Source organism: Clarias gariepinus, chromosome 20 (assembly GCF_024256425.1).
Source record: "Clarias gariepinus isolate MV-2021 ecotype Netherlands chromosome 20, CGAR_prim_01v2, whole genome shotgun sequence".
Lineage (NCBI taxonomy): Eukaryota > Metazoa > Chordata > Actinopteri > Siluriformes > Clariidae > Clarias > Clarias gariepinus.
This window is the reverse complement of record NC_071119.1, coordinates 15,157,902-15,172,389: the sequence shown is the minus strand read 5'-3', so window position 1 is coordinate 15,172,389 and position 14,488 is coordinate 15,157,902. Positions and strand designations below refer to the sequence as shown.

The 14,488-nt window shown below is 37.4% G+C and overlaps 1 protein-coding gene across 1 annotated transcript in view; it reads right to left on the bottom strand.

Moving 5' to 3' along the window:
• Positions 1 to 14,488, bottom strand: part of eys (eyes shut homolog) — a 330,983-nt gene that overhangs the window by 73,493 nt on the left and 243,002 nt on the right. Inside the window, 1 exon segment of the mRNA XM_053479756.1 lies at positions 1,939 to 2,089. Within this exon segment, the coding sequence (XP_053335731.1) occupies positions 1,939 to 2,089 (151 nt within the window).

Below are 14,488 nucleotides of genomic sequence, written 5' to 3'. Positions count from 1 at the left end.
TAATCAACTTTTAATAAAAAAAATAAATTCTAATCTTACATATGTTAGATTAGATTTAACTTTATTGTATACAGTTAGCATCTAACCAGAAGTGCATCTGTCGCAGTGCAAAATAATTTGCATATGTAAACGGTACACAGGGAAGGAGCTATATACACTGAGTGCAATAAAGGAAGATATATACCATGATAAAATAATTTGCATATGTAAACAGTACACAGGGAAGGAGTTATGTACAAGTGCAATGATTATAGATGGATGCAATGTGGAGAAGTTATTGGTTACCATGGTTATGATATCATGGTTTGAGAAGGTTATATACAGTACATTTGTGCAAATTGTTATGGAGGGTTTTATGAGGGAGGTTAATATATAAAGTACAATATGTGCAACAGTTATGAATAGTGCAATCCTGCGTGTTTAAGTTTATGTAACAGTAGGGCGTTATGAGCCGCAATTATGGGAGAGCAATTCTATTTACAGTATCTGTATAGAAGTATATATAAGTCTTTGATGAGATATAAAACAATATTCGTCCTGATTTGTCTTCCCATTCAGTCATTGTGTATTCTCAGGCCCTAGTTTGTTATTGCTTGCCACACAACAGCTAAGGAAAAGGGAGGTTTATGAGACTGGTGATGTCAATATACAGTATCCTGTTAAACCGCTGCTAATGTGATGTCACAGGATAGTTAAACATTCTGGGTGTAGATTCCAAATTTTTGAGACATGAGTTCAATTCAATTCAATTCAATTTATTTAATGAGTTAGGCATTGTTATCCTAAATGTCACCCTCCCCATTCTGGAAGCAAGGACAATCTAGGTCACATAATCATGGGTGGCTTTGGTATTGCCAAGATTGAAGCTTCTGATGTACAGATTGTTTGATTTATCTATTACTACTGACTCCTTTGCCATAGTCACGCAGTTCTCTGAACAGAATTAAAATTATTACTTCAGAAGCAAAAGGTACACCATCTGATCGTTTCATCTGCCTCATTATTTCTGTGGTGAACAACTGCTGAGAAAATAAATCTCTCAGTAATGATTTGGGCTCATGATTTCTTTTATCTACTAATACAATGATGGTCTCTACACACACACACACACACACACACACACACACATTTCCTATAAACGAATCAATCAAGCTGCTCTATCAGGCACTTAGATATCATTATATATTAATGCAACCATGACAACTATACAGGGGAATATACATTACGTATCCAAAATAAAGTCATTATTTCAAAAGGGTCAAATTATTGGGCTGTGTCAGGCAAAGAAAACAACAAGGGAGATTCAAAATTACTGGGACACTGGAACCCTTCAACACATTATCAAGACCTGTCTAAATATTTCTGGACTGTTAACTTTGTGTAAGAAAAGTGATCAGAAAAAAAAAATTATGAGTAGGAACACTTGGTGAAGTCGCATGGAAACGGATCAACGGGGAAAACAATAAATAGTATTACTGTATATGATAATTAATGCTTGTTTATAAGATAAAATATTAATATAATGTTTCATGGTGAAAATAATAGCATTTCCATATGCACATTGGATTTGAACTACGTAAACCGCAATAACAAACAGCCATAAGAAAACCACTTGTGACTAACAGAGTAATGCAAAAAGCTCATCTGATGAGCTCAGATTGTCCACTGTACAAGCATCACTACAAGAGACAGTGTTATGATCTGGGGTTGCTTCAGTTGGTTAGGTCTAGGCTCAGCAACATTATGGGGCAATAAAATGAAGTCACCTGACAACCTGAATGTACCTGGTTATGACACCAGTGCAGTTTTTCTTCGCGGATGAAATTGGCAATGTTGTGACTTAAGTATGTGGTTTCAGCTCACTTATTCATGTAGCTGATAGCAGGTTTGTCTGGCACCATTCATAAACTAATTTCAGCACTGGAAAACATTACTCACCTCACTGTTATTGGCATCACGGTGTTATTTTTAATGATCTGACTGGAAACGATTTTTAAAACATCCCCGCCACCGCAGCCCAGGCTGGCACCTGGATATCCGTTCTGGAGGAACACATGAAGAAAACTCTTCCCAAACGTCTGCTCCTCAGCTAAATAGACAGAAATCATGTGATCAGTTAAAGAATACATCGCCTGATATCAGCCTGCCAAAAGTGCCATGCTTTTAGGTAAAACAATACAGATATATACCGTAGGTTTATTCATTTAAATTTGTGTAGGTCATGTCTGCTATTCACACAAGTGTGATCCCTATTGAGACTGTTCCGAAAAATTAGGCACTTTCCAGATGTGCACAGATTTACATACTTAACAATAAAAACATTGTTCAATGTTGTCAAAATTAACATTTTTACTTTACCTGAAGATGATTTCAAAAGGGGAAAAAAATGTATTTTTTAAAGAGTACTAACATGAAAATACCACATAAAAAATACTCAACATCAACATCTGTTACAATTCTGTACATTTCTTTCAAATAGAAACAACCATGCAAACCCCAACAACAGCAGAAGACCATTAAACATTTAAAGACGACAGATAAATATCCAAAAGGTGGCGAGTCTCTGCTATAGCCTTAGATTCTCATACATTCTCAGAAATGGAACCTGTTGTGATCTTTGTTGTAGACTATCGATGTCAGTTGTGGGATCTGAGATGCTTTTCTGCTCACCACAGTTGTAAAGAATGATTATATGAGTTCCCTTAATTTTCCTAAAAGTTTAAACAATTTAGTCCCTCGGCTTACAGAATCGTTGCTAACTGTGTGTTGTTTGTTTTACAAACTAGGCTGTGTATACTCGAGAGATTGCTGTGCAAGAAAATCACAGAATATACCAGGGGTGCTCAAGTGAAACCGAGACTTTGGATTATGCAGGATAACAGAACACAGCTCTAACTCCCTTTATTTCTCTATATAATCCCCTGCTACACTAATGCACTTATCCCAGTCTTTCACTAGTGCTTCCACATGTTGGTGACAAGTTATCTGTTCATTTTTTCAAGGATCAGGTGTTCCACACACTGAATGTTCCTGGGAACGTCTGCAGTCGGCTTCGAGCGTCTTTGTCTGGTATCTGCATTCACGGCCTTCTTTAAAACGTATGCACCATTGAGTTTCATCACTGTACCGTGCTTGAAGTCTCTAAATGTCATTCAGTGAAGTCCTGGTTTGACTCCGCTCATACTCAAATCAGCCCATATTGGCACCAACAATCATTCCCTAGTCACTGAAATCATTTAGATTTTTGATGTGAACCTTACTTGAAGCTCTAAACTGGTGCATGCATGATTGTTTGCATTGTGCTACTGTGACCTGATTGATTGATTGGATATGAATGAATGAGCAGATGTTTGAGTGTTTCTAAAAAAAAAAAAATAAAAATAAAAATTTGAATGTAAATGAAACCCAAGACCAGCAAAATGGTCTAGATACAATGCTATTAATTTCATTCTTTAATTTATATTAAAATTATACTAAGGTTATACTATTTCATTCTATAAGAGATATATTCTGCTGTGTACTGTATATAGTGTGTTGTTTTCTTGCTCCTGTATCTTCAAACCTATCTTTGATGTTGCTGGCTTTTGGCAGTAAAAAGGCATGTCTCCTGATGATGTATAAGGACCAGCTATTGTCTCGCAGTGGGGTCAGGTGCTGATACCTCCCTGAAAGAACAAGGAATTGCTGCCCAATCTCTCTGCAGTGTTCTCTTTTCATTCTGCTTTTAATGAAATAAAGCTGCCCCTAATCTGTATAGCGCACGCCTTGTACACCATTATGCAGTTTCCTTCAGGGATTGATTTCCTAGACATCGACATCAGTGAGTCTCAGCCGTTAAGAGGACTTAAAGCCACTAGTCCATTATACCTAGCTTACTCCATAGTATACATGACAAGCACCGTGCAGCATACCAATTACTTTCGTTCTTGTTTCTTATGACATTCAAGGCACTACAGAATGCGTAGGCAGCTAAGTGTGACATTTTTCTTGCTGTGAATTAAGCTTGAGTTACAGTTCTTTAAGACTGACCTATTAAGTGTTATTCCACCTAGACCTCATTAGGTAAAAAAAAAAAAAAGAGCTTCTGATGACATTTTTTATGATTGGCAAGTTGCAGTTCTTCACTGTACAAGCTGTACAACCATCATTATTTCATAATTAACGAATAATAGTAAGGCATAAATGTTTTTCTTATCCCAGAAAATGTTTTGGTTTTCCATATTTTCTAAGTTGCGTCTTGTAAAAGCAACATTTTACAAGTTCTGGGATCAAAGAGCATCTAAACAAATATATAAAGTAGCGGATGTTTCGAACACAAAATTAATTCCATGCACATTCGCAGCCCATAGAAAAAAAAAAAAAAAACATCACTGAATAGAAGCAACCTTTGGCCAAAAAAAAAAAAAATAACTGGTATAGTTCTGTGAACTGAATGCACAATGTTTAACACAGCTATTAAACCTAAAGAGCCCAAATAAATGATCTGCAACCAATCATTATTCTTCAAGTATCAGTGCTGAAGTTGTGCTGAAGTCATGTTCTGCAAAGGGTGCAATCAATTCTACACAGCACAGAGAAAACTGCTTTTTTAATTTCATCAGCAAGGAGCCAGAGAATACCACTCATCACTGTTTAAAGTGATAGAAGCTGTACCAGTGTGGAAAAACTTATCTATATACATGGAACATTGAAAGACTTTACAAATAACATTATGTTAAGCTTGACAAGAGGTGCTGTTGCAGAACAATGATCAAAGTCAGAGTGTGTGTGTAGCAGCTTGGATATGAAGCATTTCGGCATCACAGCAATTCTTTGCAAAAATGTTCTCCTTGCAGAAATGTTCACTCTCAAAAATTATGATTTATCTGTAATAAATAATAAACTTAATATAGAAATATGTTGATTTTTCAGATGTTGAAGTCACTATAAAGATTATAAGACATCACTCTACTTTCAGGTGTCCATTCATCATTTTTAGAAACAGAGGCAACCCTATATATATATACTGTATACACTCACCTAAAGGATTATTAGGAACACCATACTAATATTGTGTTTGACCCTCTTTCGCCTTCAGAACTGCCTTAATTCTACGTGGCATTGATTCAACAAAGTGCTGAAAGTATTCTTTAGAAATGTTGACCCATATTGATAGGATAGCAACTTGCAGTTAATCCAGGGCACGAAGCTCTCGTTCCACCACATCCCAAAGATGCTCTATTGTGTTGAGATCTGGTGACTGTGGGGGCCATTTTAGTACAGTGAACTCATTGTCATGTTCAAGAAACCAATTTGAAATGATTCGAACTTTGTGACATGGTGCATTATCCTGCTGGAAGTAGCCATCAGAGGATGGGTACATGGTGGTCATAAAGGGATGGACATGGTCAGAAACAATGCTCAGGTAGCCTGTGGCGTTTAAACGATGCCCAATTGGCACTAAGGGTCATAAAGTGTGCCAAGAAAACATCCTCCACACCATTACACCACCACCACCAGCCTGCACAGTGGTAAAAAGGCATGATGGATCCATGTTCTCATTCTGTTTACGCCAAATTCTGAATCTACCATTTGAATGTCTCAATAGAAATCGAGACTCATCAGACCAGGCAACATTTTTCCAGTTTTCAACTGTCCAATTTTGGTGAGCTCGTGCAAATTGTAGCCTCTTTTTCCTATTTGTAGTGGAGATGAGTGGTACCCGGTGAGGTCTTCTCCTGTTGTAGCCCATCCGCCTCAAGGATGTGCGTGTTGTGGCTTTACAAATGCTTTGCTGCATACCTCGGTTGTAACGAGCGGTTATTTCATTCAAAGTTGCTCTTCTATCAGCTTGAATCAGTCGGCCCATTCTCCTCTGACCTCTAGCATCAACAAGGCATTTTCGCCCACAGGACTGCCGCATACTGGATGTGTTTTCCTTTTCACACCATTCTTTGTAAACCCTAGAAATGGTTGTGCGTGAAAATCCCAGTAATTGAGCAGATTGTGAAATACTCAGACCGGCCCGTCTGGCACCAACGACCATACCACGCTGAAAATTGCTTATATCAACTTTCTTTCCCATTCTGACATTCAGTTTGGAGTTCAGGAGATTGTCTTGACCAGGACCACACCCCTTAATGCATTAAAGCAACTGCAATGTGATTGGTTGATTAGATAATTGCATTAATGAGAAATTGAACAAGTGTTCCTAATAATCCTTTAGGTGATAATCCTTTAGTATGTGGGTCAATGACGTGACGCCCCCTTTTTCTGTCCGGGTTAATTTTATTTTGCAGAAAAAACTAAAAAATACATAAAAATTTCTCATCTACTTGTTATACCTTTTTTACCTACTAAACCACTCTAACTTCTCCAAATTTTTAAGTTTTTCATCATTTTTCTGCTATCTGAAGTGCCAAAACACCATATGGGGCGACCGCCCGGCCTTGACTTTAGTTGGGACAACTGGTTTAAAAACACCATCAACAAACCACAATTTTGGGACGTTTATTTTAAAAAACATCTCAAGGATGGGATACTGCATCAGCCAGACACAAGTGAAGACCCCCTGGAAACAACTGGATAGTAAATCAGTCTCTCTCATATAGTAAGAAAAAGCTGTTTTTTAACGGCTGTGATGTCGTAGTCACTTTTGGTCATCATGTGGGGCGACCACCCCAAAACTGTGAATTATAATTATTTTCCACAAATCTATATTTTGATGATAAATTTGATAGTGCTTTGTCACTAGAAGAAGCTAGTTTGGTTTCTGAGGCTAACTGTTAGCCTGTTATACTTGAGTAAACTTGAAAACATCATATGGGGCGACCGAGTATCATGTGGGGCGACCACTGCTAAGTGTTTTAAATGATATATATATGTCCTATATTTCTAGTTTTCATATTCTATACATCAATTATATACATAGAGTTAATAGTTTAAGTATAATTATTTGTATATTTTATCTTTTTTTCCTAAATTCAGCCATTTTCCATTCCTTTTATAGGGATAAACATTTATTTTAACTGGATAATGAAGGAGACTGGAGATTGTGAAATAATGGTTTTCACAAAATGAAAGGGCACTAAAGTTTATCTTTCTTCATCAGTTTATCTACTTACTGATATGAGTTTAACTAGTTATTAATTCTGAGATATATATTACGGTCGCCCCAGATGACTTTTTTAAGGCTTTTTTTTTTAAAAAAAAGTCTTATCCGTCAATTACCCATATATATATATATATATATATATATATATATATATATATATATATCAGTCACCTAAAGGATTATTAGGAACACCTGTTCAATTTCTCATTATAAATATATATACACATAATAAATAAATATATATAATAAATACATATTTATACATAAATATATATTTATATATATATATATATATATATATATATATATATATATATATATATATACTCAGCAAAAAAAGGAAGTCCTCTGACTTTCAACTGTTTTTACTTTCAGTAATATTTGTATGAACACTAAAAGAGTCAACACCATAAGACATAAACTAAAAATGTTTCCCAATGTGTCCCTGAATGAAGGGAGGCTCCAAATCATGGTTGGGCCAAAGTATAATTAATATATAATCTGAATGGCGCAGTGGGAAAGTGCTCGCCCTATCATCCAGGGACCGCGAGTTCGAATCCCGGGTAATGCTGTAACCTCTCTCAGCTGGAGGTCTAGAGAGAGCTGATTGGCCGAGTTCTCTCAGTGGGGCGGGATAAGAGGTACTTAGTGCTCTCACATAAATTACGGCTCTACAGCCAATTACGGGCATCTGTGAGCTCACGCAAGCAGAAGGAGCGGATAGCGCTGTCCTCCGAGTATATTGAACAAGCAGTTCCAAAAGATGCGGTCGGCTGGTGCCACTTAATAGTCTTCTGTATAATTTGGCCTATATATAAATATTAAGTGGCCTTGTACTTAATATTTTAAACAAGATATACACTATCACTCATTGTCTATAACGCTTTATGCTGTATTCACTGTGCCGTCTTAAGATATACAGTACTTTAAAAACGTGTTATGTATTCTTGCCTTATGCATAAAGTTTAAGTATATTTGTCTTGTAGCTTGGGGTGGAATAGTTTAGAGCTTATAGTACATGGGTGGAACTTAACCTGTACTTTTATGTACAGAGTTTTATAATTATACAGAAACAGATAACAAATTTAACTGACAATTCTTCCAAATTGTAAAAGTATTGTAACAGGCTGTTGTTGCGAGTCTTTTGGCTATTCCACGCAGCGGCCTATCTGATTCACACACAACTTGGAACAAGTTTCATGTCAGATGCCCTTCCTGACGCAACCCTCTCATTTTATCCAGGCTTTTATAGTGTCTTGGGTTGTGCACTCGATGCAAATTGGCAGGCAAAAAACTAACCACTGATCCATTAATGCCCATTAACAGACTTCATTTATACTAGCTCATATTTTAAGCCTTTACCATATGCAAAGGGGGACAGGTTGGTATAAAAAAGAAAGCACAGTGGCTTAGTGGTTAGCACTGTCGCCTCGCACTTTTAGGGTCTGTGTTTGATTCCCACCTCGGGTCTGCGTGCATGGAGTTTGGACGTACTCCCTGTGCTTGGTGGGTCTGCTCTGGGTACTTCAGTTTCCTCCATTTTACAAATGGTGGTACAATCACTTTTCAACTTCTCTTATCATATTTTTTTATTAAATGTGACCAGAAGTATTACATACTAACATGCAAAACAAACTTTGCTTTACACAGATCAGCTTAAACATTAAAAACACCTGCCTCATACTGGGCAGGACCCTGTTGTGCCAAAACAGCTGTGACCCATAAAGGCATGGACTTCTCAAGACCTCTGAAGGTATTTTGCACAAAGACATTAGACAGAAGATCATTTAAATCCTGTAAGTTGTGGGGTTGGGCCTTCATGGATCATACTTGTTCATCCAACATATTTCACAGATACTTGATCAGATTAATACCATGGGAATTCAGAGGCCAGGCCAAGACCTGTGTGGGCATCCACAGGATGCTAAAATATTGCAAAACTGGACTAACCCTTCAGATATAGGCATCAAGACCACTGATCTGCTCCAATCACTGCGGGACTCCTCTATGATCTGCATGTCAAACGTTGCCATGAGCTCCTCCCAAACCACCTTTTTTTTAAAGATTACACCGGTCTTGATGTGGTCCTCTATGCAGTTAGTATGAACAGGCAAAAGCAAAAAAACATTTGTAAGCAACATTTTTGCAACTAGATTGGGCCACATTTGTTGGACTTGTCACTGGTCCCAGCTCCACTCACTCAGGAACAACCGCTGCCAGAGATACAGTATAGGCACTGCCTCGCCTCACATATTTAAGGAGGTTAAGGAAGTAAATCTACAGTGCCTTGCTTTTATTCATTCATCTAACCTTATAGTCGACTTCCCTGAACTGCTGTGTGACCTCAAAGAGCCCAACGTGGGTAGGAATATGAGCGCTTTATCTCTTCGTGTAAATTCCCTTAGCTGCAGGCCTGGTTTACAGTCAGCAATGCTGTTCTTGTGCCTGTCGTCAATGTTCCTATCCCAGTTTGTGAAGTTTTGCTCTCAAGATCAAGAATGTACTGAATTTTATTTTCAAAGAAGGTCCTTTCTCAAACTTTCCCGGATAATATTCAAAACACCTTAATGCTTGCATCTGTACAACAGTTCAAATGAAGTGAACTCATGGAGGCTTGCAAGACCTCTCATACTATGAATAACAGGTCTTGAGCCATCTGTTCCAATTATGAGCATTATTGTGAATTTAACTGAAGAATCATGCTTTTAAGCATGATTAAATAGTTCAACCAGACCATCTGTTTGCGGGTAGTAGACACTGATGCAAATCGACCAAATGCCAATAATTCGTACAGTTTCGTTGCAAAGTTTATGTGACAAATGTGGTACCCTAATCAGTTAGAATTTCATTCAGAATTCCAACTCAAGACATGATGTAAAATAGTGTATCCACAATACTGCATGCAGAAATGCTGTATGGAGACACTGCTTATGGGTATGGCATTGCACAGTGCAATATAAGCACAAAGCGATATTCATGCAATACTAAATGGTCAGATGAGATCTATACCAATTCTTACAAAGGAGACCTCGATCAGAGGAAGGGGAAAGAATGGCACGTTTAGAGAGGCTGGCTATCAGCTGACGTTGGCCACAGACACCAATGGAGCATTGGCATATGTTTGTGGCTCAAGTTGTTTTCCATCCCTAAATGTCTCTCCATCTAATTACAGTACTATAAACTGCTTGGAGTAACATTTCCTAATATTCCCAAATAGGGAACCCGTATAAGGGAAGGGTAGATGGAGGGGCAGAGCTCTTCTCACTCCAGTGTCTGAAGCAGAGCTGATTTTGATGGACCCGGCTTCAGCTTGGTCTGGGTGGGGACCTGTCACTGAGACCTCGGAAGCACCGCAGAGCACATCGGTTCTTGGTATAGCATCGCAGTACATACCAACCGCAGTACACATCCACCTTCTTGTGTGTGGAGGAGGGAATCGAACTTCTCCTGTTGCTTTGTTCAAAACTGGAAAAGCTCCTGGTGTTGGAAACATTACCAGGTTAGCAAAGAGTCTGGACTCCATAACAATGTACTTCCTCTTCAATCCGGGGTTTTTGCACCAGTGTAGTGCTGAGTCAAGGACTGAAGCACAGGAGGCAGGTTGTGCTTCTAAATTTCAAATTAAATTTTCGGTCTCTCCAAATGAATTTACTTTTTAGCTATATCCTGATATATTCCACCCTTTGACATTGCGCTGAGGATATTGCCCCTATGCACACAAATAACACCACTATCAGTCACAGAATTAGCAAAAGTCACAGTAAAGTGATTGTAGAGTAGAATAGGGATATTAACATAAACTTGGTATGTAGATTATATATTACTTGGTCCATGTTTGGGAAAACAGCATCTAAGGTAAGGAAATGATTAAAGCCTGTATTCAGTTCCTCAGGATGTTAACCAGCAACCAAAGAGCTTAAGGTAGTGCAAACAGCATTTATCCTAATTCTCGTCTGGTAGGTATTTTTTGACATCTCAATTAATGCAGGGAATTTTCAACATGAGCAAAAGATGCCAAATTTACATCCTCACCGTCCACACCACTGTGGAGTTTAATGATTTTTCCCCCAGTTCTACCTCAACTAATTCAACTCATGTAGGACTTGTTAACCAGCTGACAAGTTTAATCTAGTTCAATCAAGTTTAAAGTAAGGCTCTGGTCCTCTAAGACTCGTCTTAGATATATCTGTATTATTGCCAAGGTTTATCTAGAGCTACTGTAGATATGACAGTGGAAAAACATGCCTTCTGATATCTCAAGAGACATTTTCCCAGCTGATTTTAAAGAAGTGAAATAAATGTATGTTAAACAATAATAAAGAAAATGTAATCATTATTACATTATATTTCCAGCATCAAATATAATAATAATAATAATAATAATAATAATAATAATAATAATAATAATAATTGAAGTTACAAATTTGTGAAGCAAGAAGCAAAATACTTTAAATTCACTGTTAGTTTTAATGCCCAACTGTCACCTTCCCTTTACTGTGGTGCTTTTTGAAAACAATTACATTTCCTCCAGGACACCTGCTCCCTGTAACTTGCGTTTCATTTCTTCTCCATCTTTCCCTCTCTTCTCACTTGTGGGATGACGAGATGACGAATTACTGCTCAATGTCCCAATGGCCCCATTACCCTGAGCTGGGCCTAACGGAGCGTTCGTCCTCTTTGTCAGTACCCGTCACCTGTTCTTCGCTGTCCACCGATTCCCTACTTCTTACCACCACATTCCTCTATCTCAGACTCCCCCAGGGCTGCGTTTGTCAGAGAGGAGGAGTGTAGAAAGAAAAAGGGGAGGGAGATGGATGAGGAGCAAGTCTAGCATACAACTTTGCCCTGTATTTTGATACATGCTTTACCTGTACATGTACTTTTTTTTCTTCCCTCTGGTCTTTTTTCAGCAACACAGACTGTGGGAGGATGGCTTAAGGTAGCTTTAGCTTTTAGCACAGAGTAGTAATCTCAATGTATATGAGATATACTAGATTTGTGAACACCTGACTATCCAACCCATACAGTATGTCCTTTTTTATTATAAAGGTGTTCCTGCTTTGTTGTTAAAATAAACCTTCACCCTTCTGAGAAGATGTTCCACACGACTGTTGGGATGTTTCTATTCAGTAAAAATAACGAAGAGACCTGGTAATGTGTGTTTCTTTATTTACAGCTACAAAGCTAACTTGCACTACATGTCCTAACATAATTTTGATTCCAAATGGCTCTTTAACCCATGATCAAGGGCATTATTTGGTGTGTTAGACAATGTATTGTACACCCTAGCGCATTAGCTGTTCATTTATTGCAATTTGGGATTTAACCTCAAAACGTGGACATTACAAATCTAACGTTCTAAAGCGGAATAAGTGGAATAAGTGGAAATATTAATACAAACTCCTGAAATTCACAGGACGGTGCACAACTTCTATTTTATTCTCATCACCTTTTGGCTACATACTGTAGCACAGTAAAACTACCTTCACCTTCACCTACAGTATGTTAATTAAACTTACTGTCGGTCGCCAGCTCTACTACAGTTTACAGTTTGCTAACTGTTGCATAGCTGATGAATGTAAAGGGAAAAAAAACAATGGCTAATGCTTCACCTAAATGATGCTTAAGATAATGCATTTTGTCATACCTTAAATTCCATTTATTTCATTACTTGTCTAAATGTGCTGTTCCAGTGTTTTTGTAAATAAGCTACTGCTGATGCTCAAGAAGAGGTTGGGATTGGACTACAGTTCACTGGGTCTCAGGTTTAAATCCCACGACCACCAAAGTGTCCCTGTTGGGCCCTTAAACAAGGCCCTTAACCCTCAACTGCTCAGATGTGTAATGAGCTAAAAATTTACGTCACTCTGGATAAGGGTGTCTGCCAAATGCCTAAAAGAGAGCAGGAGAGCTGAGCAACTACGGTAGCTTGTTGAGGAGATCTTCTTATATGAGGTCATAATAGGGAAAAAAATTAAGTTTTTCTTAAGCGCCATCCAAAACTAAATAGCGAAAAATCTTTCCATCCACATACAGTGGAGCCTAATATAAATCTTTAAAATAAGGAAAATGTATAAATCTTGCATAATTCTCCCTTTAAACCAGAAACGGGAGAGTTTTCACTGACTCAAAATTATTACAATTTTTATTTATCTAGTCTGGCTTGATTTGTGAATTGATGATTTTTTTTTTGTTCCCAATCTTCCAGTGTGAAATTTAAAATAAAAATGTCTTATCCAGAGGCTGCTGTGCTAGTCGCATATTATCAAACATCACAAAACAAAAACATAATAGAAAGACAGGAAGATAAGCGATACGCATCAGCATGATCTCAAAATAAGAACAGTAGTTTCTTATTGAACATCAAATGCATGCTGGTAAACTGACATGCTGTATGACTATCACAAGGACAACTGCACTTTTTCGGTATGTTATCAAATTATTGTGAAGTTTATCTGAATATTTTGGCTTCCTTTAGGCAAGTGGTTTCAGCATTGGCATACTGTATGTATAATTATGCGATGCAAACTTATTGTATATCTAAAATAACATCAGATGGATAGTAGTAGAAGTTAAGTATCTATAGAATCGGCAGATATTTTCTTAACTTTTCACTTGCTTGTATTCTAATTATCAGCAACACATGTGATTTTCAATAATAACCATTGGTCACTTCTAGGTCATATTGATAAGTTCACAAATATCCAGGAACTTACAAAAGTGCTTTAAAGTTTCTGTGGATTATTATTATTATTATTATTATTATTATGCTGTATTTGACTGATTAATTGACTGATTATTATTAGTAGTAACATTTATGAAACATAATTATGAACAATTTGAGTCATGATTGAAATAAATCTGCCACTATAAATTAGACATTTTTAATATTTTATTGCAAAATTAAGCATGTACTGGCAGCAGATTATTAATTTACAAATTCATTCAACAAGGTCATATTAAATTTACATTTTTCATTTTTACCTAATCATAAGAAAACATCAGGAGGACTGGAGTGCAAAATTAAATCCTATGATGACAGCAATGACAGAAACTGTTTCTGAATAATAAAATGACAAACAGCAAATTTCTTTTTTTTTTTTTTCTCAAGACCTCTATCAGTAGAGGAAATTCATGGGCTCCCTGACAGCCAGTGACACGAGATAAACACTGTCAGATTTGTCCGATGTGGCCAGTGGCAGCTGAGGTGCGCTCACATAGCCAATCTGACAGGGTGGAGGCAAAAAAAGGAATTTGCTAACTTGACATCAAGACCAATCTCATTCTGATAATACAGGCTAAGCCCCACCCATCTGCCATCTCTGTCACAAATTTATAGATTCAGCTCATCTGGCTAACAGGTTATTTAACTGTCAAGCTACAGCTAGAGGAGTT